General features: G+C 45.9%; 1 protein-coding gene across 6 annotated transcripts in view; it reads left to right on the forward strand.

Moving 5' to 3' along the window:
• Grhl2 (grainyhead like transcription factor 2) overlaps positions 1–24,081 on the forward strand; it is a 121,271-nt gene that overhangs the window by 53,686 nt on the left and 43,504 nt on the right. For all 6 annotated transcript variants that reach the window (XM_085679085.2, XM_085679088.2, XM_085679087.2 and 3 more), the window contains one exon: positions 16,532–16,626. In XM_085679085.2, the coding sequence (XP_085535211.2) occupies positions 16,532–16,626 (95 nt within the window). The remainder of the gene's footprint in view (positions 1–16,531; positions 16,627–24,081) is intronic.

Consider the following 24,081-nt stretch of genomic DNA (forward strand, 5'->3'; position numbering starts at 1 on the left):
CTCTTCAGTCCTCCCTGGACACCAGGTATGCACATGGTGCGCACATATCCACGTAGGCGAAACACTCAGAAACTTAGACACACAGAGTCAGATAAATCTAACACCAACAACAAAAAGACAGTTCCCAAATTTCCAACAGTGTCTGTTGTTACTGCTAGTCAGTGACCTTCAGTTTCTGAATGAGAAACTGAGACCCAGGCCTCTGTAAAGTTCATTGTACATTAAAAAATAAATGTATGTGTGTGAGCATGGGTGTGCCACAGCGTTTGTGTGAGCGTCAGAGGACACTTGTAGGAACTGGCTTTCTTTTTACCATGTGGCTTTCTGGAATTGAAACCACGTCCTCAGGCTTGGAAGTAGGGGCTTCCACTGGCCGTCTTGTTGACCTAAGCTAAGTTCTTGCTATGTAGCAGTGACTGACCTGGGACTCATCTGTAGAGCAGGCTGCTTTCAGATTTACAGAGCTCTGCCTCCCAAGGACTGGGTTTAAAGACCAGTGCCACCATGCCCTGCAATCTTTAGTGTTGGGCATTATAGGACTCACAGTGTCTAAATTCTGCCTGCCCCAGATCTGAGTATGGGCGTGAGTGTGTTTTCACCTCACTTTGTAGGGTGCTGAGGTGGCCAGCCCCCATCTCTGTTCTCTACCCCTCCATTTCCACTCCTACCCCTGCTGGGGGCTAAATTCCCCCTCCCACCACGGACCTTCCCCTCCCACCAAGCCTTTCCTTTACCCAGCATGCCCCTGCATTCATGCTTAGGGATAGTCACCAACTCTTGCATCCAGTTACGGTGGGAGAATATTTTTGCTATTCCTTACACAAGCTTATATTTTTTGGAGGCCGCCCCTCACCTCCCATTCCTCATCCTTTGCACTGGCAAGGTGTTGTGTGCTGCCTTGTGACCAGAGGAACCCCAGCAGTCCGTTCTGTGGCTCCGTGAGAAAGAAAGGAACCCAAGCCAGGACCAGATTGAGCCTGTGTTCCCAGAGTTCACAGTTTTTCAGCCAAGCTATCGCTACTCAACTACCCCCATCCCCACCCAGGGTGCTCTTTGCACGAACACGCATCTTATCAATGAGATTTCTGTCGCTGTGTGGTCCCATCCCCCCCCCCCACTCTGTTATCTGTACCTCACATCAGCACCCCTGTCTTTGTGTCACCTGCTGTTTCTTCATGTATGTTTGTGTTTCTTGCTGTTTTTTCTCTTTCTAGGAGGTAAACTCATGATAAGCCTCTGCTCTGTGCTTAGCACAAAGCCGGAGACGCAGTGTGTGTTCTATAAGCACTGAATGAGCGTGAGCGGATGTGTGCACGAGGCTCCCAGACTGGCAGACGGTTCATGTGAGGGAATGAACTGTATCCTAGCAACAGTGATTCCTTGTGCCCCACCTCCCATGCTCCGAGTGCGCTCTATCCATCATGTACTAACTTAACAGAATTCCTGCTCAGGAGGGAAGGCTGTGGTCAGGGTGGTCAGGATGAATAAACAAAACAAGGGAGAATTCACCCTCAAAATGATCCTTGTGTTGCCTAAAAGCTGGGCAGAGATGGCAGGGCCAAGAATCCAAGTCCACCTTGGTGAGTGCGGTGGCTGCTCCCTCTCTCTGTGGTCATAGTGCCTGGCCGGCTCTTGGTTCTGGTCACAGAGTGACAGCAGACACCACAACTATCACTCTAATAGCCTGCTGCTTTTGTCCTTGCCTTCCAACACTGAAGACTAACTAACTAGCTAACTAACTAACTAACTAACTAACTGGGACTGTTGCATAGGTCTGGAATATCTGAAAGCCGGGTCATATGCGTGGTTCTTATGCGCTGGTTCCTAGACTGTTTGGGGGTGGGGCGAGGACTCCATAGAAGTCAGACAAACACAAGTCACACAGCTCTTTTGTAAGTGCCTTGACTAATGGCAATTATTCCAGGTTGTAAATAAGTTTACGTTCTGCTGCCCAAGAAGCATTCCCGGTGTCAGTTATACCTCCCACGTGGAAAAGCCATTTAAACAATATTTGTGTTTGATTGTCTTTGGGTTTAAAGGCTCCCCATTGTATTCAGACATCGAGTCAGCAATGCCCATGTTTTTTTTTTTTTCCACACCGACTCGACTCGAGGAAATTTGCATGCATTCATTCAGCTGATGTTTATTGAGTACCTTCTGTAGGGCAGGCCTTTCTCAGCCCTGGAGATTAGAATGTAGCTAAGGAAAGGCCTTGTCCTCTGTTGCCACTACACAGAGCCAAGAAGACAAACAACTGGCATGTCAAAAGGATGGTTTCTCGGCGTGGATATTTCCGAAGGAATGTCAAAGCCCGATGAGTTAAGGAACTGAAAGCCAGGAATAGGCGCCTGTCTATGTAAAATGGTCAAGATTAAAAACAATGATAATGGAAGACTTGTATAGATCTAATAAGAAAGTTAGGATGCTAGGAGGTGGTGACACACACCTTTAATCCCTGCACTAGGGAGGCAGAGGCAGCTGGGTCTCTGTGAGTTCGGAGCCAGCCTGGTCTAGTTCCAGGACAGCCAGGTCTGTTACACAGAGATAAGATAGGAGAGGCTCAAGCTCTCATGCATGAGAGAGAGAGAGAGAGAGAGAGAGACAGAGACAGAGAGAGAGAGACAGAGACAAAGAGACAAAGACAGAGACAGAGAGACAGAGACAGAGAGACAGAGACAGAGAGACAGAGACAGATGGGGGAGGGAGCTGATGGAACCAATGCAGGGAACAGAAAGCTGGAATACAGAATAAATTTGGTTGTGGCAAGATTTGCTTTTGGAAGGGATTCGTGGTAATCTGAGAGTGATAGATTCATGACCAATGGAACTGGCTGATCTCCAGTTCTAAAAGGGTCCCTGGGTCAAGCTGTTTCCATACAGCACACACTGAGGCCCAATGAAGTTGTCTGAGCTGGAGAGGGTGCCCAGCGGTCCATAGACCTGCAAGGACCAGTGACTCTCCAATGAAGTTGTCTGAGCTGGAGAGGGTGCCCAGCGGTCCATAGACCTGCAAGGACCAGTGACTCTCCAATGAAGTTGTCTGAGCTGGAGAGGGTGCCCAGCGGTCCATAGACCTGCAAGGACCAGTGACTCTGACCTTGTTGGCCACCCCAGAGCTTTGTTGGCTATTGGTGGCCGGTCCTGGAGCAGTGCAGAGCCCAGGACCCACCCTGGAGCGGTGCAGAGCACCAAGGATGTTGTTTTGGTCCTTTGGCCACCACCTTCCCCAGCTTCTTCACAGAGGAGCATCACAGAGTAGATGTTGGAAGGAACTAGGCTAGGAGTCTCATTCCTTTTGCTTTGACGTCGTCTTTCCTCTACAAAAGAGTTCTGCAGTTTTGTTGGAGAGTTGGGGTGTGTGCACGTGTGTGTATGTGTGCTTGCACACACACACACAGGAGCCTATGCACGCCCATGTGCTCTTTATACACGCTTACCTTGTTTTTAGCTAACCCGTGCTTTTCTCTTTTTAAACGAAGTGGGTTTGGTGAGTCCGGGATGGCGTAGAGGAATCCTAGAAACTCTCCGCATATCTTATCATTTGTTCAAGTGATTCTGTGAAGTTTGTATGCCAGCCCTTCAGAATGCATCTTAGTAGAGACAGTAGAGAGTGTAGAGACATAAGAGGCAAACAGAATCTTGGGACACATGATCTTTCTCCAAGGTGAGTCTGCCTTCACTTTTGAGGTAGACAAGCATCTCAGACAACTGTCAGGACTCTAAGGGGAGAGCGAATTCTGGGTCCGCTTGTGGGGAAAGGACACAGTGAGAAAGAAACCGGTAATTTAGAAAAGGGAAAAAATGCCATTCCCTTGATAATTGATTGGAAGTGTGGATGAGGGAGAAGACGACCGTAAAAGGGCAGCACAGTTTTACCAGCTACGCAGTGACAGCCCCTACCCCTGGGGGTAGGGGGTGACCAGCTCCAGCTACTGCATTCACTAAGGCAACTCCCCGCCTATAGAGCAGGTGGGCAGCTTCCCGGGGTCATTTGCATAAGGAAGTTGCTAGTTTTGCAAGCATGAGAAATCCTGGAAATGGATCCTGAGTCTGGGTTGTGAAGTCTACTCCGTGAATAAACACAGCTATTTTTCGGTCACCTTTCAACGAGGGACAGCAAATGAGATGATGGTCCAGGGCTCATTAGCATTGTGACAACAGACCCCCAGCCAGCTTGCGGCACGTGCACACAGAATTCCTCCTGGACACAGTCCCGGATTCTCTCACTGTGTTATAGCTTAGATGGTCCAAAATAATGCACATCACCACTTTTTCCATGTCCCAGTTGGGGGTGGGGTGGGGGAAGCGGGTTTTGATGCCCAAAGGAGTGCCAGTATTTTGCACTGCCAATGGACAGCACTTTAGAGGTCATGGGGCTACCTTGGTTCTTATTCAGTCTCTGGCTTGGTTTGCAGTCATTATTTCCTGCCTCGGGGTTTACTAGGTGTAGCGTTAATAGTAATCCTGTAATTATACATCTGTTTTTCAGTTATTAGCATGCCATTATAGGATTTGTGAGTGTGTGCGCCTGTGTGTGTGTGTATCCAATACAAACTTATGTCTTAAAAGTCATTTTAAAATTGTGTCCCATTGTAATAGTTTCATGGGAAGGGAGCCCTTTGTATGAAAACTCAGTTGCAATGGCATGAAAATATTCCTGTAAATTTAATTCCATCTGAAGATCAAATGAAACCTCCCAGAAGGTTCTCAAGCCCAGAGTCCTGATGCCCATTGTGAATTATTCAGGTTGTAGCTTCCTGTGTGAGACTCATGCAAATGACAATTGTATTCAGATGAAATCTTCTTTTCTCCGGAGTTTTCTGGAGTAGCCGGGCTCTGCCCCGCTGTATTGATATACCTCGCTGCAGTTTTCTAAGACAACTCAGGCTGGCTACTCTGAGAACTAGAAAAATGAGGAAAGGCTATCTGGTGTTCACTTGGTCAGAGGAGGTGGATTTTGTGGCCCCGAGGAGGAGGAGATGAGCCCCATGAGGGGATCTAGCCACTGACCAGTCCTGTCAGCTTAGCTCAGATCCTCTCCCGCCCACTTTGTGGAAAGTCTGGGGCTTCTCTCCTTAGCCACCAGTCAAGGAAGTTCATCTTAGGATATTTTTAGGTTGCATCTATATTTCGAAACATACTTAAAAATTAAACTTAATTGCAAAGTAACACAAAACCTTGAGATCACCCCAGCATTTAAAACAGTTTGTGAAGGCCGGCAGGGGGAGAGGCTCTGAGGCCCATCTCCTCTTCAGAACCAGGTGTGAGGAGCCCGTGGGGTGCCTGCCAGGAACCTCCCAGATCCTCCTGCTGGGTAAGAGGCTCTGCTCTGGAGGGCGGTGCTGAAGCTGTGATTGTTGAAAATCCCTTTTCATCTTCAGCTTTGATTGGGAAACATTTATGTGATAAAAGCATCATCAGGTGTGAGGTTAGGTGTTTAAAATATCATAAAATGCAAACCCGCTGTAAAACTGAGTATTTGTTCAGGCAGAAACTAATTCGGGTAATAACAGACCCACTGGGTTTCTGTTTATTGCTTGCATGTCTCAATTTGAAGTTCAGCAGCTCATTTGGTCTGGGTCAGCACCCCCGGGAGACTCATTTTCTCCCTGGTATGAGTGGCCCTGGGTTTCCCGTTTCCTTCTATGAGGGAGTCAAGGTGGGGTGCTACATAGACAAAGCACCCAATGGTTGGGGCTCATTCCCTCGTTCCAGCCCTCGACCTCTCTCTTCTGTGTCCCTAGATTTCACCCCAGATCCTAATCTATTCATGGCTCAGTCCAGCTTGATATTGTCTCTGGAAACTGCTCCATGCTATGTCTGTAGGGATATTTTTACCTTTTCTGCCTTCCCCCTTTATTCTCAAATTCCTCGTTCTTCAGGGCTCTTCTTGCCGTGATACATCCCCCATACTCTCCATCCTCCTCAGGACAGTTCATTAAAGAGCCAGTCTGTTAGCAGTCCCTTCCCCCTTTCGGGATTTGTCACGTTGTTGTTGCTCTATTTCCTTGGCTGTCGGTTTTATCCTGTCCTCCCCCCGGTGACCTGAATGAACAGAGAATTTCTTTAGAACCTTTACATACCCGGCACCTGGTACAGAATATTGTACGTAGTAGGTATTTGACCAATGTTGAGTGTTTGAACAAGTATTTTGGGTGCTCTTGAGCATCTAGGGCAGTTTTGGTAAGCACAAATGTTCTTGTCTAGGTAACGAGGAAGTGTCCTACAGTGGACTCAACTCTGTAGGAACTCATTTTGTGTCATTTGTGTATGTGGAGAGAGAGACAGACACACACACAGAGAAAACACACACACACACACACAGACACAGACACACACACACACAGCGAGAGAGAGAGAGAGAGAGAGAGAGAGAGAGAGAGAGAGAGAGAAAGAGAAAGAGAGAATGAATGTATGAAAACCACAGGTCCACCTTGGCCATGAGTTCTCAGGTGTACATTGCTCGTTGGCTGGGAACTCGAACCAGCAGACTTGGTTAGCTGAATCTGTCTGTCCTTGTCTCCCTAATATAGGATTGCAAACATGTCATCACATTCAGATTTAAAAAAAAAAAACAAAAAACAAAAACCTGGGTTCTTGGGGTTGAATTTGGGCCCCCGTGCTGGCAAGGCAAGCCTTTGGCTGGCTGAGTTGTCCTCCAGCCCAGCAATGGAATTGCTTTAGCTGCCCTTTAATTGCACACTAGGTTTTTTGATAAACCTAGATAACTAAGATCCGATGACTGTGTGTAGAAGCATCATGTACACTAATAAACCAGGGAAGTTCTCCTTTTAAACCTAGCGAGAAAATGTTAGTTTTACTGGATGGGACAAATTGGAAGTCGCTTACAGCAAACAAAAACAAAGAGGCAAGATTTGGAAATTCAGAGCTGCGTTTTTTGTAGCCCTTTCCCCAGTTTTCCTTTTTGCTCTTAGAGGAAGTTTTGTCTTTCTAGGTCTATGTTATTGTTTAATGAGTCTTTTCTGATAACAACTTTTCTTTTCTTGGGAGTATTTGAGCCTGAGTGTCAATCAGGAGTGTCCCAGGGAGGATGGAGGTAGTGGATTCTGTAAGACTCGCCCCTGTCCTGTGTCGTTGCCCCTCCCCCCCCGCCCCATTTTAATGAGAGGGTGGAGCTGCTCCATAAACAGAGACTTTGCCAGATGGTAATGAGAGTTCAGTGTGCTCGCACACACACACACACACACACAGACAGACAGACACAGGAACACACACACATACACATACACACGTGCGCAAGCATACACACACAGAGACACACACATAGAAACACAAACACACACAGACACGCACACAGAAACACACACAGAGACATACAGACACACACAAACACACAAGTGCGTGCACACACACAGAGACAGACACACACAGACACACACACAGACACAAGTGCGTGCACACACACACAGAAACACACACACAGAAACACACACACAGACATATACACACGTGCACACGCGTGCACATGCACACCCTGACCCATGTGTCGAGGACTATAAAATGCTGTATTCCTTCCCTTTCCTTCCCCCTGTTGCCCCTGCTTTTCTGGGCACTGGCTTGACTGCCCTGAAGGCATGTCTTCCATAGTTAGGGTGCAATCTGCTCATTGTGTAATTTATACTTCCCATTCGTTTAATTTGTGTGTTCTGCTTGAAATCTGATGCTGTCTTTACTTGGAGATGTTTTTAATGAGACCTCAAGTAGCGTTTTCCCCTTTTAAAGATGCACGTTGAAATAAGCAAGGGCTTCTTAATAAATGAGTCTCCTGGAGCTCAGCATCTCTGCTTTGATTTTTCCCTGAGATACTAATTCTCCAGAATTAAAGTTTTCTCATGTTTGGTCATAGTCACCCCCATGTGAATGGAAGGCCGACTCAGACAAACCATCTAACTCTCCAGGCTGTGGGACTCAGATGCCCAGGTGACTGGGGTCACTGTTGTTCAGCACCATAGCAATCATTTTTCCTCTTTGGAGGACAAATCTAATCTACCTTTACCAAAAGATACATTTAAAAGAATAGCATCCCAATCTTGAAATTTTATCAACCCCTCTAATAATGCTAGAAAATAAGTAAAAGTAAGTGGAAATGTGGTTTGTCACATTGGTCCCCTAACCACACCCCTCCCTCCCCTCATGGAGCAGATCATCTTTCCATGACGGCAAGCTAGTCTGATACATTTAACTGGCAACGTGTGGCTCTCGGGAAGCTAGAAGGTGGAGGAATTGGGAGCCTTCAATTTAGTGACGATTTCATGATCATCCACGCGAGGACTGACAGTGTGTGACCCCACTGGTGATCAGAAGGTCATTTCTCTGTGTGGATCTACTCCACTTAGTGCTCTGGTCCTCTGCTGTGCGCCTTCCACAGTTGTGTCTTGTGCAAGCGATGCTAACTGCCATGATGGGTTTCCTAGGAGCTTGCTTCTTGAGATTCTTAGCAACAGTGTGAAGTTCCATCATTTGAGAAAATTGGTTCTATTTTCTTTTAATTATTTCTTCTAAAAATTGGTTGGTTTTACCACAGGCTGCTGTTTCTGGAGCTATTTGATGTGGAGTGGGAAAGGTCAGAGTCACTGCTGGCGGGGGTACAGTGACTGTCCTAGGACAGGCAGTAACTTCTAGTTTTGTGCTTGATAGTCTTTGGTCCCCGTTTCTGCCCCACAAAGCACCAAGGAGTCAAGTGATGAAACAGAGACTGGAAACCTGGAGCAGATAATGAACACTCTGTTATACAGACGTCCAAATAATCACCAAAGCACAGTTTGTATTTTTATACATTCAGAAAACTCTCTGAAGGTGCCAGGTGCTTTTGTGGGGTTCACAGATTAATGTTGTGTAGGCCAGCAACAAAATTGTTCAAGTTAAAACTCTGAGTCACGTAGACCAATTAGAAAGGTTTATGTCTAGCCAACTTGATTAGGTGTATATATAGGCTCAATATATGTGCAGTTACATGCTTACACACGGAATATAAACTATCATTGAGGTTATTTCACTATTATTGAAGTCATTTGCAGGTCAAGACACACTTGGGTGTGCTTCTTTGTCTCTGCCTCTCTCTCTCTTTCTCTCTCTGTGTGCATGTGTGTGTGTATGGTCCAAACTAAGTAAGTCTTCATGCTTTGCTTGGTAAGCACTTTCTCCACTGAACCATCTCCCTGACCTGAGGACAAGCCTTCTTAAAAATGAAGTCAGTGGGGCTGGAGAGGTGGCTCAGAGGTTAAGAACACTGGCTGCTCTTCGGTCCTGAGTTCAATTCCCAGCAAACACATACTAGCTCACAACCATCGATTTTGAGATCTGGTGCCCTCTTCTGGTGTGGAGGGATGTGTAGGGGAACACTGTACACATAATAAGTAAATAATAAAAAATGAAATAAACTTGTATAAAAAATTAACATCCATGGAACTTAATAATACTCTATAATGCAATATTTTTCTTACTTTCATTTATATTGTTATTATATTGAAATCTGTAACATTCCCCTATATAATTCCTTCCCTAGAAGTACAATTCCTACTCTAGAAACCAAACACACACACACAAAATCATTGATTTTAGTGCAAAGAGAATCCTAGGAAGGATGCCATTTTCAATCACACCAGGGAGGCTATTATAATGAGCCACGGTGAGTAGATAGCAAAATACATTGACTGCTCTAGATCAGCAACACAGAAGACTCACTCAGTGTTGGTCACACATATTCATGATCTCAACCAGAAACATACTGGATTGTGTCTTTAAAAGGTCCACATTTGAAAGACTCTGTGTCATAGAAGCCGAAAGGGTTTGGTTTTGTGTGTAGACAGAGCTTTGTAGGCAATGGTCCTAGCTTGGCCCTCAATAACCAGTGTGGTTGTAGTGTGTTCCCCAGAGTTCATGGGTTGGGAACCCGATCCTCAGTCTATGTGCTAATGTGTGAGCGGGGAATAATTAGATGGGGTCATGAGGGGCAGATGTACTGGTGGGGCTCCTGAGCTGGCATGTTCCCCCTGTGTCTCCATGCGATTCCTCTACCCCATGGTTGTGAAATGAGAAAACTCTTACTACAGGTCATTTTTTGGGCTTCTTATCCTGGAAAGCTACATGCTATTTTTTTTAAATAGCAACTTACTAAAGTCCATGTTATTCCGTTGTGGTAACAGAAAACAGATTAAGACACAAACCAAGTAAGAGCAGTGTTGGAGAGGACGTTAACATGCTTATATGTTCTTTAGTTTCTCTTTTTCCTTCCTTCCTTCCTTCCTTCCTTCCTTCCTTCCTTCCTTCCTTCCTTCCTTCCTTCCTTCCTTCCTCCTTCCCTCCCTCCTTCCTTCCCTCCCTCCTTCCTCCCCTCCCTCCTTCCTCCCCTCCCTCCCTCCCTCCCTCCTTCCTTCCTCACATGACCTACTTTCCTCTGTGAGGTCATCTCTCAGGCCTGCAGATGGGAGACACAGATGTTTGGGGTCCGGTATGGCCATTGTCCACCATGTCAAGCAGCAGTACCTTCTGTGGGTAGTGTTTCTGTTCTGTGGGGGTAACTCACTAAGGGTCACAGAAGAGGTCATAGGCCTAGGATTCTGCAGCTAATGCGCTTGCTAGCTGTATCCTGACTTTCACCCTCCAGATGGCCCTTTGGAATCAAAGTCCCAAACGTATCTACCATGCCGTATTCTCAGGAGCAGGATAAAGCTGCTGCTGCAGCTGCCGTGGCTGTGCACAGACCTGGCACGGTTCCCAGACTCGTCTCCAGCATTCCACCTTCATTATTGCACTAGTCCAGGCAGAATCCACTTCTTCCAGGAGAGTGCCATCTTCTGTATTAATTATACCACCCTGTTTAATCTCCAACAATATATATATATATATAGAATAATTAAAGGGCGGTAGTTATAATTCTCCAAGTGCTTGAAACTTAATTAAGGCTCAGGAGCTAGCTCTTTCTTTGACTGCCATCCAACACCATGGTGCCCCTACCATCAGTTTGAGGTAGCCTCAGACTGAGTTAAAAGAAAACACACAATTAACAGACCACTGATTGTACGCAAAAGATAAAAGTAAAAGATACCAGAGGAATTCACTCACCATCCTACCTCCTGCGAAATTAAGCACAGTGGCATCCCATAATTTCTATGCAGAAGGTAATGTGTCAGAAGTGCATTTGGTAAGTGTGCACCTATGTGCACACTTACAGACATGGTAAAAAATGTCAGCATCAGTTAACCGAGGTTTCTGCCCCACCAGGTCCCACAGTCGTTCATTCCCAAAGAAACATACATTAATTATAACCTGATTGGCGTAGTAGCTCAGGCTTCTTATTTACTCTTATAACTTACATTAGCCCATAATTCTTGTCTGTGTTAGCCACGTGGCTTGGTACATTTTTCGGTGAGGCAGTCACATCTTGCTTGCTCTGTGTCTGGGTGATGACTGCAGACTGAAACTTCCTCTTCCCAGAATTCTCATTGCTGCGCCTCTACTTCCTGCCTGGTTACCTTACCTATACTTCCTGCCTGGCTACTGGCCAATCAGCGTTTATTTAAAATGCAAATGACAGGGTACAGACCATTGTCCCACAGCAAGCATCATTTTCCCACTGCACCAGTGCCTTTGGTTTGCACGGATGGGCTTGCTTGAACTTCTTCCTCAGCCTTCTTGTGCTTTGGGTTCTGGAGATTTTGTTTTGTTTGCACCCTGTTTTTTTGTAGTACCCTATTCCTTGGGGCTGGGAGAGATGATGACTGGACCTAAGTTTGATTCCCAGCAACCACATGGTGGCTCACAACCATCTGTAATGAGGTCTGGTGCCCTCTTCTGGCCTGCAGCATATATGCAGACAAAACACTGTATACATAATTAATAAATAAATAAATCTTTTTTTTAAGGTAGTGCCCTATTCCTGCCCTCCTTTGTTAAGTGACTTCCCACAGTCCCCAAATGCCCCATTTTCTGCCTTTAACATACATTCCTTCAGCACTTCATGAAGTAGTTACCAAAGCATGTGTTATCAATGTCCGCTGATGATTTATGGTTGAAATTGCAGTTGAAAGTGTGGCTATTGATACCAGATCAGTAGATTTAGCTGATCTGTTGGTAGCTCTGTGATTTCCGCAGCTTGATTTCTCTGTAGGAGTGGGCATGCTGGCTCCTCAGGAGCGGTTGCAAGGACTGGAGTAGGCACAAGGCCTAGAGAACAGTTATCACCCCAAGAGCCTTTGGGTGTGAAGTCCAGAAGGTGGCAGTGACTTTACCAGAAGGAAACTGTTTCTGAGGCCACCCTAGGCACAAGGGTAGACCTCTTAGAATGGGTTGTGTCTGAGTGTCCCTGAGAGACAGCTGGTCCTCCCGTATATGGCGTGTGTCCACCAACATGGAAAGTTTTTTAGGGGGACAGATAGTCTGTTACATGAACTTCGTAAATGAAGACTAAAGCATTTTCTTAGACCATATGAGGCATGAACCAAAAGTGCTCAAAGGAGCCAACCGTTCTGCACAGAACCACGACTCCTCGTGTGGAGAAAGTAGGCAGCAAAGGAGCCATACGAGGTGGTCTGGGAGCTGGCAGAGATGCTGTCTTGGCCACACTCCATGCTCATGGAATGAAAATCTCTGGCAGTGGCCTGCACCTCACCAAAGGCCTCTGTTGCCTCTGGTGGCCCTATCTACTGAACAGCACTGGCCAGGCATCTCCAAACCATGGGAATCCATGGCTACCCACTCTGCTCGGGGCACCCCGGCACACCCCGGCACACCCTGGCACACCCTGGCACACCCTGGCATACCCTGAAAAATGTCTGTGGCCATGGATCTCCACGCCACTTGCCCTGACTTGTCCAGAACGCAGCAACCTTAGCCTGGAGGTTTTGGCTTTATGGCCAGCAGCACAGCATCACGGAGCTGGGTTTCATCACCATTGCTCTTCCCCGTGGTTCCAGGTCTTCCAGAGCTCCTTGCTCAGTTGTGTGATTGTCCTTTTGTGTGTCAGTTACCATAATTAGTAAGAACTGCCTTCATCTTAATTTTCTATTTTTGATGGGCTAGAGACATTAGTAAAAAGAAAAATCAAGACTCATTTGAAAAAGCGGGTAGATTTAGGATAATTGTCTTGTTTATATTACATGTTTACCTGTGTTCTGTTTTCTCTATTGAAAATTCTCTTAAGATCAGAGACCTAGTGAGGACATTTCTTGGCACACAGTAAACATTTTGGTTATTGTGTCTATTGGTTGAGTGCAAGATGAGAAGATTCCAGTGTGTTTGTATATTGCATTTGGTATGACAGCTTTTCCTTTTTCCAGCCTTTTTAGGGGAGAAATTAAAACTGGAAAAATAAAATCTTGTGATATAGGAATCCACAGTGTCTTAGGTGCTTGATCCAATCCCCTTGGTTTGTCTTCATTTCTGACATTTGCTTTCTTAGTTACAGCTGACCTTCAAACTGCTCTTTGCTCAAGCAAACTTCTGAGATTATCTTGTGAGGTGCTTCCTGAAGAATCAAGGAATTCAATTTTCAAATTTGGTTTTCTCCTTCTCTTTCCAGAAGTGTGAATGTTTGTTGGCTTGCCAAAAGTAAGGGACTGGGTTTTGAATATCAGTTTGGAAAGAGGCAGTCTGAGAAGAAAGGACACAACCACCCTGAGTGTAAATTGTTCTTCCCTAAAACAGTTTGACCAAACTGGTTAGCCTTAAGATTATAGCTGGGTCTGGCAGCACACATCCTTAATGGCCGCACTTGCGAGGCAGAAGCAGGCAGATCTCTGTGAGTTCCAGACCAGCAAGGGCTACCCAGTGAGAGCATGTCTCAACAAAGCAAAACAAAGCAAAAATCCTTATTTCTGAGAATATGCTTTTTAGATTTTCTTTTGTGTTGGTGCACAGTATTGAATCAAACCACTCCTTCCTCTGGCCCTTGCCATATGAGCAGGCTACACCTGCCCCTGAGAATTTACTTTAATGGAATATAATTAAATTTATATAACATTTAGCTGTAAAAAATAAATTAAATGCTGGTGCAGCTAACTACTAACTGTTAACTGGGTGACCAATGAGAATAAAATCACAGTTGGGTGGTGGGGGCACATGTCTTCAATCCCAGCACTTGGGAGGCAGAGGCTGGGGGAAATCTCTGAGTTTGAGGTCAGCCTGGTCTACAGAGTAAGTTCTAGGACAGCCAGGGCTACACAGAGAAACCCTGTATCAAAGCCACCCCCTTGAAAGAAAACCAAACCAAAATAAAAAACTTACCCCCCAAAAAACCCTCAAACAAAACCAAACCAAAATAAAAAACCACAGACCCCTCCTCCCCCCCAAAGCAAAATCCAAAGATAGAAACAAGAATAAAGCCATACCACAAGATCTGATATGGTGGTATTTGGTCCACAACAATAATCTTACAGAAGGTTTAGGTATGGGAAGATGCTAGAGTTGGGCCAATCAAAACAATACAGCCAGCAATAAAAAGTATTTATTACATTACTGTGTAAAAATATTTGCATGTTTTGGGGAAAGGGAGCTAGATAAGAGAGAACACACAGAATTGAACTCAGGATCTCTGGAAGAGCAGCCAGTGCTCTTAACCCCTGAACCATCTCTCCAGCCCCATAGATAGGTATAAAGGTAGTTAATTGTGAGTCAATAGACTGTGGTCGCTTTTAAATTATTTATTTTTTGTCTGACTTCCCTATGTTGAATATACATACTTGCCTGACTTCCCCATGCTGAATATACATACTTGCATGTTAAAAGTTTATGTGCTTTGTTTAAAACATAAAGATCTAGGATTGGGCCTACTGGCTCGGACCTGTAAGCTCAATACTCAGAGAAGGCATTTTGAGTTCAAGGCCAGTTTGGGTTAAAGAAAAACAAAACTATGCCAAAAGAAAAATGGTATTATCTTGCTTTGAGGTTTCTTCAGGCAGGAACATAGGAACAGGCACAAAGGAAATGAGCGAGAGCTCGCCATAAGAACCCAGGCTGGCTAGATGCAGCAAGGAGATGCTGGCTCATAAATGTAGAAGAAATGTAGACACAGCATCCAGCAATGCCTGAGGCTAGACCAGAGTCTGGAGGGCCATTCTGGAGAGCACAGTCCTAGTTTTCCTGCAGCCATTCTAATCCTAGCAGTGAGAATGCTTCCTGCAGTGCTATCTGAGGTACCAGGCATTTTAATCATCTGGGAGAGGAAATAAGAAATTATGGCTGCTGGTTACCATGAGTTTCAGCGTAGCCATGAATGGAAATAAAGTGGTGTGGGCTGCCATATTAAATACAAGACACCCAGATAAAGCTGAGCTCTGAAAAATGGCCAACATGGCTGTAGTATAAGTACATCTTAAGTGTTTATTGCACCTACAACCTTGGCTCAAGTACTACACAGCTTCTAAACACCTAAGCTGTGTGAGCAGAGCTGTCTGCTCACCACGCCCATGACAATACACAGCACATATCTCCTGTTGATTGCTTCTGTCTTGGTGAGGGAGTCAGATGGGATGGAAGGGAATAGATACATATTATACAGGATGGAAGGGAATGGATACATAGTATGCAGGATGGAAGGGAATGGATACATAGTATGCAGGATGGAAGGGAATGGATACATAGTATGCAGGATGGAAGGGAAAGGATACATAGTATACCGGATAGAAGGGGATGGATACATAGTATGTAGGGTGGAAGGGAATGGACTCATAGTATACAGGATAAAAGGGAATGGATACATAGTATGCAGGATGGAAGGGAATGGATACATAGTATACAGGATGGAAGGGGATGGATACGTATTATATAAAGAGTGACAATAGGCCCGAGACTGGAGTGGCCAGGTGATGACTGTCAACCAAGTGTGATCCACTCAACTCTCTAGTGTACAAAAATTAGTTTTATCAATGTCTTTCTTTGGCATGGGGGGTACAGTTCAATGGCACAGCATGTGCTTAGCACATACAAGGCCTGTGTTTGATCCCTGACTCCATCACCACACATGAAGACCTTTACTCTCCTGTAGTTTCTTTACCAAAGTCCTAGTGACGCCATCTGATTGACAGGAGATTTTGTTTTCCAAAAAAAAATGTCTCTGTGGAGGACCTGTCAAGAAAGCCAGTAGGAAGGTGATAAGAAAAAAATAGCAAAATGAACTAATGACCAAATCAGATAAAGACATGGTTTATAGAGATTTACTCCTTTTATAAAAGAACTTGTATAAAGTGTTTCCATGGTAGAAGAATAGCATCAGCAGAAATTTGTAGTTTATCATAAAAGCAGTCAGAAAAATCAACAAATTTAAAACTTGTTCATTGACAATGTGTTATTGAGAGACTCCTATCACTGTGTGTGTGTGTGTGTGTGTGTGTGGGTGTGGTGTGGTGTGTTTTGAGCTGGGGTCTCATATATCCCAGGCTTGTCCCACTTGTTCCTAAGGATAACCCTGAACTCCAGAGCCTCTGTCTTTACCTCCCAGTGCAGGGACTATGGGCGGGAGTATGCTTCCCCACCTGGCTACTCTGCTAAGACCTTTTTCTCTTCCAATGCCATAGCCGATTACAAGGAGAGCTTCAACACCATTGGGAACATCGAAGAGATCGCGTACAATGCTGTTTCCTTCACCTGGGACGTGAACGAGGAGGCAAAGGTTAGTGAAACCTTTATTGGCTATTCCCTGAAGACTCTTCGATGTGTAAGTAGTTTTCTAGAATTTGAGTCAGAAAGAAGAAAATCAACTTATTTCATTTTTTAGAAGCCTCACAGCTTTGCCCTTTTATGGGGACTCCGGGTGGGCAGGTTCTGCTCTGACAAAATAAGGTAAGCCACCACATCACTCTGCAGTCCTTCAGGTTGTGTGCTCCATTTTAGAGCGTGCATCTGTCACTCAGAATCTCCTACAGGCCCTAGGCTTCGCTGTGCCATCATCAGACTGACAATCACATTTCAGCACTGTGGCTTTGACACTTTGTCGACTGCTTGACCCTTTCTGTTCCTCTGGGTGCAAGTGTGGTTAAGATGGGAGGTGAATAACATCCCTGACAAACAGGTGTCAAGGGCAGATGTCCCACTGCCTGGGTTTGGATAAGAAAGTGTTTCCAGGGCTGGAGCGAAGGCTCAGCGGTTAAGAGCATTGCCTGCTCTTCCAAAGGTCCTGAGTTTAATTCCTAGAAACCACATGGTGGCTCACAACTATCTGTAATGAGGTCTGCTGCCCGCTTCTGGTCTGCAGACAGAATATTGTATACATAATAAGTAAATAAATAAATATTTAAAAAGAAAGAAAGAAAGAAAGAAAGAAAGAAAGAAAGAAAGAAAGAAAGAAAGAAAAAAGAAAGAAAGTGTTTCCACAGATAGCCCTGTTTGCTCTCAGTCACAGTTTGTGTTTTGGAGGCCCCATGGCCCATTCTCAGCTTCTTCTGGTTCTTCAGCCTCATTTTGCACTTAAAGGAGCCTTTCAGATAAAGGCTAAGCTGGTTTTCTGCTTCAGTTGTGCACCATCTGGGTGAGTGTTGGGAGGCCTTGTCTTCAGTCAATGTAAACAAGGCTGTCAATGCCTCATTGTCCTCAGCCGGGAGGCTGGGTGAGAGAGGAAACTGGCTTGCATTTGCAGGCAGGCTTTCCAGAAGAACATGAATTGCTCAGTGTCTCCTTCCACTCAGGTATAAAACAATGCAGGTGAGACTGTCTTTAGGCCGAGAAAGGTGACCCAAGTGGGCACAAGGTGACAGATCAGCAGTGTAGCCTGCTCTCACCACGTGCTCTGGCAACCCGCTTAGCTCCCTCCTCCCTCTGGACACTGTCCCAGCTTGCAGAGGTTTGTCTGTGCTGTCCAAGCTCCTGCCACCCCTCCCTCCTCACTTCAGCCAGGCCCCTGTCTTTGTCTTTCTCTTTATGCTCTACCACTACACAAGGGGCCGGCTGTGTAAGGGCACAGCGCTGGGATTCATTGGAATGGACACTTCCCAATGTCTCTACTGCAACCAACCATCTTGCTGGGGCATGGGTGCTGGCCATCCAGCCAGGGATCCAGTAGGGACCTACTAACCAAACAACAGTGTGACCAGGGAGAGGCTGAACCCACTTCAGCCAGGGATCCAGTAGGGATCTACTAACCAAACAACAGTGTGACCAGGGAGAGGCCGAACTCACTTCACACTTACTGGGCTCTACCTCAGGTGTCCCACAGTGTTAAAGTTAGCTCTAACCATGACTTGTCATCTATGTTTTCAGTGTCACAGTCTGTGGTCGTGGCTGTTAGAGGCAAGTGTTGAAGTGTTTCAGTAGGGATCTTTGAAAGAGAATGCGGAAATCAGAAGGGACGGGCTCCATGGCAATGGATGGGGTAGTTGATCTGGGGCTAAGCTGACCTTCCAACCCGTTCATTCCATACCACTCGCTTATCATATACAAGTACTCACTTGCTTGTTTAAATGTGTATGTACACATATGTCTGGGTGTACACATGTGTGCTTGGGTGTTCATTGGTTTGCACATATATGCACACATGTACTTCTTGGCAGGCACGATGATTTTCTTATACACACTGATAATATCTATTGCATTTAGGCAATATTTGATGCTACTTCCTGTAGCGAGTCTGTTTCATGTCTATCTTAAGTAGCTGTCATTCTGTTAACTGAAGGGTAAGTTTTAAAAACTGCAAACGATTCCACAAACCACAGAAGAGCATTTGAAGACAAGCGCTGAAAGCCAACCCCTCGGCCTGGGATGCTGCGCACACTTGACAGAGCTTGCTTTTACGACCGTAGAGTCTGAGGCCATTCTTTAAAATATCAGTGATTTTATAGTAAGCAGACTGCAAAAGGCAGCACAGCATAGCAGTGGTGGGGCAGACGTGCAGCAAAGTAGAAAGAACGGTGGCCTCCTGAAGCCTGTGCTTGCTGATTTCAGGAGCTGCTCTTCTGTTCACACTGGCCCATTCTCTGTAGGCTTCGAGGGGCGGGCAGGGGCGGCAGTGAGGTGTCTCAGTCTGTAGCACAGGGCTTTTCTTTTTAACGTGTCCAGAGAACAGAGACTTGTGATCCACAGACCAATTGATACATGTTGGAATATTAAAGCATCTATGAGCCATTGCAAATTTTAATATTCTTACCCATATTTAAAAGCAAAGAGTTTCTGTTTGGTTGGTATCATTTTCTGAGAGGGTCTGGAATTACAGGCACACACTAGAATATGAAATTTACAAATTATTTTGTTGTTGCTGCAGGTCTAGAAATTATTTTGAATAACTGAGTTCTAGAAGCCACGGGCAAGGTTCTGAGTGGGTTCTCACGATGAGTGGACACTCACTACTTTTTCCTAGTTCTCCCTTTCTCTCCAGCCATGGTGTACATTTGAATTTTTATGCGCAGAGACATCAACCCTAGGTTCAGGTCTTCTATGGCTCCCAGGGTCAGGGCGGCAGCCACACGATAAAATTCGAAATGGTTCTCACTCTCATGTATCAAGGACTTTACCCACTGGGCCTTCGCCTTAGCTCCTCTCCTAAAAAATTTAATCATTTATTTAGTGTGTGTGCATCCTTGTGTGGTACCCAGGGCCTCCCACATGCTAGACCAGAGCTCAGCCTCCGGGTGCCTTCCCTTGTCCCACCCCGTCACCCCACTGCCTCTGTGGCTGTCTTGCATGCTGTATCTATCTGTCCTGTAGAACAAAGAGGAGAAAGGAGAGGCCAGCAGCTTCCTTTAGTTATAGGAGCATCCCTGAACGGTGCTCAAGCTCTCGGAGAGGTTGTTCCCAGACTCCCAGCCATAGCCTGGCAGCCTGGTGGAGGCAGAGCCTGCAAGGAAGGGCCCCGCCTCTCAGAGCCGGTTTTTCCAGTTGTGCTGCAACGTCTCTCTGCTAGGCGACAGTCTTGTACGTTACCTGTATCCCTTCAGTGTCTGAGCATTGTCTCTGGTCCTTGGTGTCAGACAGTGAGGTTCTGAGCATTGCCACTGTCACGGTGTGGGAACCATGGGGACTGGTGTGGGTGGGGTTGGGTCAATGCAGCCGAAGGTCCCTGCAATGAGCTGCAGACTCAGGGCCTAGTCCTTACGTTAGAGTAGCCAACATATGTGTTCTTTTTTCTTGGAGCAGGGGGTGGTTTTCAAACAGGGTCTCTCTGTGTAGCCTAGGCTGGCTATGAACTCACAGTAATCCTCCTGCCTCACTCTTCCAAATGCTAGTATTACAGGCTCTGCCACAAGTCCAGCTTCCAGGATCTGGCTTCCCCTTCCTCAGTTTCAGTTTGGCCAGCCGTGAAATGGTGGGGATGGGGGAAGAAGCCTTCCGCGGATGCCTAAGGCCCCGCACAGAGGATTATGGCAGGAGAGCTGTGCTACACTCTCACACACACAGGGATGATTCTAGGCTTTTCTTTGTCACCAAATGCTGGCATACTTAAAACACAGGTTTGCCTAGCCTCTCCAAGAGGCTGATTTCCCACACAAGACTATGGAGTTGTGAAGAGCAAAGCGGAGAGATTAGAGTGCTGTGGGAGAGCTCTGACCGCCCATGGCAGTAACACAGTGGCAGCCCTAACACAGTCCTTTTCCAGGCTCCCAGAGAGAGTCCCGAAGCCCTTTCCTCCACCTTTTCATTCAGTGCTGTCTCACCGTTCACAGTGATTCCAGACTGACCTGCTAGAGAGGGCTCACGGCGACTGTATAGGACATGAGTGTTTGGGTGCTGCTGAGTGTCTTGTGACAATGCTGAGGGTCCTCTTTAGGTCCTTCACCATATCAGGGCACCAACCCCCGCCCCTCACCCCATCTCTGTGTTTGCCCCTTCCTAATGCTAGGATGAAGGAGGTTCCCCACTCTTTGAGTGTTTTTAAAAAACTCTCTTGTTGGCTGGTAGTGGCACATGCCTTTAATCCCAGCACTCGGGAGGCAGAGACAGGCGGATCTCTGTGAGTTCGAGGCCAGCCTGGTCTATAAGACTCAGTTACAGGACAGCCATAGCTACAAAGAGAAACCCTTTCTCAAAGAACAAAACAGAGAGAGAGAGAGAGAGAGAGAGAGAGAGAGAGAGAGAGAGAGAGGAAAGAAATCAAAGAAATCTCTCTGCAGCCAATGTTTTGGAAGGATCTTGATTCAGTAAAAGTACTTCTCCCTCACCACCATCAGAGGGATGAGTTTTAATCTCATCTTTCCTTAGAAATTTTTTGTTTATTATCATTGTGTGTCTGTGTGTGCGAGCATTGTTGCACAGGAGCCAGGATATGCATGTAGAGGTCAGAGGTCAGCTTTCAGAAGCTGGGTTTCTCTTTGTACCTTGCTTTGAGCCTCTTACCTCTGCCTCCCTTCATACTCTAGACCAGGAGGACACGAACTTCCATTCGATTCTCCTGTCTCCCAGGTGGCATACTGGGTTCACAGGTGCACCTAACTTCTTATGTAGGTTCTGGGGATGGGTCTCAGACTGACAAGCTCATGAGACGAGTGCTTTTTCCTCCAGGCATTTCTTTTGACAATTTTAAAAGAAAATCCTAGACTTATTTATTTATTTAATATTTTTATGGTTTATTTAACTTTATTTTATGTGCATTGGTATGAAGGTGTCAGATTCCACTGAACTGGATTTTCAGACAGTTGTGAGCTGCTATGTGGGTGCTGGGAATTGAACCCGGGTCCTTTGGAAGAGCAGTCAGTGCTCTTAACCGCTGAGCCATCTCTCCAGCCCCCTTAGACTAATTTATTACTATGAAATTGGTACAGTGGGGATTCTCTTTGTCGCATTTGAGCCCAGCATCTCTGCTTACCAGGGTAGAATAGGACCTTGTTTCATGATATCTGTCCTGCTTGCTCAGACACTGTCCTCTGGCTGCAGTAGAGGACTTGGAGTGTCCCACCCACCCCTTTGTCATCAAGTCACCTGTGAACATTCTTCCAGCTTGCTAGGACTGGGAAAGACCCCTCAAGAAGGAAGTCATTTTAGGGATGTTCGGGGACACGTCTGTGTTAACAAGCATTTAGGATGACACTGGAGGCGTATGGCTAAGAGTCATCACATATGACATGTGTGTGGATCTCAGATTCAGATTTGCATCTTAGCACTGCAAGATTAGGTAAATGGAAGGGCGGATGCTACCCCAAGGCTCCTCTCTAACCATCTTCACAGAAGGAACTCAGACATTAAAACAAGATAAATCCTACCTCAAGAAATGTAGAATGTAACTTACAGGGGTCAGGAGGGAAAACAGACATTCAGCTTCACCTTCTCAGGCAAAGCCATTTGAAGACCCCATCCTGCTTGGCCACTCACCTCCTCAACGTCCTGGGTCCACACTCACCCAGCCCCAGCAGGGATGCTGTGCTGATTCAACACTTCCGTTCTCAGCGCTTTCCTTATCCTTGTGCCCGGAACACTCCTTCTTTGTATCATGAAAGTCGTTGACCGGAATGGCCACAACTATTGCTACTAAGCTCTCATCAACGGAGTGCTTGTGTGTGCATGTGTGTGCTTGTGTTCGTGTGTGTGCATGCAGACTAACTCAACATCAGCATCTCTCTCCTGACTAACCTGATTGATGTTAGTGAGTTCTCTGTGTGTGCAGGCGCATGTATGTGTGTGTACATGTATATGTGTGTGTGTGTGTGTGTGTGTGTGTGTGTGCGTGTGCTGACTAGCCCAATAGTGGCTCTTGCACAGCTATGAACTCACTTGTACTTTCTGAAGGCAGTGTTCCCTAATACTGCAGTTCTGCGATATCAGTGAGTTCTTTCTACCTTCATATGCCTATTCTCTATCTTCCCATTGCACTCTTTCTCTGGTATTCTCTAATTCATTTTTATGGTTTTCTCCACTTGTTTTTCTTATACTTTTTTTTCAGTATGCGAATAGCACAGCAGAATTTTTTCTTCTCTTTCCTTTATCCAAAACCATGCAAGAGGCACAGCATTTAAGAAACAAAGTCAAGGTGGAACCTCATAGTAAACTAGCAGATAAGGGTAGGCTCCTCTAACTTTGCCTCTTTTTCTATGCTTTAGAAAAAGCATAGAAACTGGAGGGCCTGTGAGCTGGCTCTGTGGGTGATGGTTCTTGTCACCAATGCTGATGAGATGAGAGTTCTGTCTCTGGAACCCACATGGTAGCAGGAAAGAACTGGTTCCTACAAGTTATTCTCTGACCTTTATACATACGTGTTCCTGTGTGCACTCGAGTGTATATACACACACATGTATATACACATGCATGCCTGTGCACGCACACACACACACGCATGCCTGTGCCCGCACAAACACACATGCACACACACACACACACACGCATGCCTGTGCTCGCACAAACACACATGCACACACATATACACACATGTGTGCCTGTGTGTACACAGAACTAGATTTACAGTAGAAGCTCACCTGTAAATTTGAACCTATAGGAGCCAGTAAGGTGGGCGTGGGCATCTCATGCTGGCATTTCCTTTGAGTCATTCCTCTCAATAGTTTACTTTAATTAATGACAAGTAACCGATTTTTACTTCAACATTAAAAAGATGTCATTAAGAACTGAGGCCGTTTTCTGAGGAGTGGTTGTTGACATGACTTGGCTGCTGACAAGTAGGGTAAGAGCCCTTCATGAATCTGAAGGCCATCCTTAAGGGAGACGGAACCCCATGGGCTGCCCAAGCGTGACTTTGCCTGCTCTGTAGACAATTTGGCCGAGTCGGTGTGTGGAGATCTGATGAGCAGGGTTCTCCAGAGCGTCCTCCTTTGCCCTTGTAAAGTCTCAGCATCTTTTCTTTCTCCCTGTGTGGGTGGTGTCCTCCTTCAGGAGTTGCCTTCTCAAGGGGCAGCTAGTGCTGAGCAAGCCCCACCCAACTTCCTGCACACGAGTCAGTAATCTCTCCTCTAGCTTAGGAGAAAGCTTGGTGACAGAGCAGGTCTGTGATGGCCTCAACATTTCACACGAGGAAGCAGGGAATTGGGAAGAACAGACTCACGGCAATCTTCTTGTACACTTCCTGCCTTGTGGTGACTCTGAGGTTACGCTAATGAGAGGTCAGCTCACACTCATTACCTAATCACGGCGGATCTATCATGTCTCACATTTGTTATTTCTTTCAACGCCTCCTTTTTCTTTTTTCTTTAATTAATCA

The sequence above is a fragment of the Myodes glareolus genome, chromosome 19 (assembly GCF_982192425.1).
Source record: "Myodes glareolus chromosome 19, mMyoGla1.1, whole genome shotgun sequence".
Lineage (NCBI taxonomy): Eukaryota > Metazoa > Chordata > Mammalia > Rodentia > Cricetidae > Myodes > Myodes glareolus.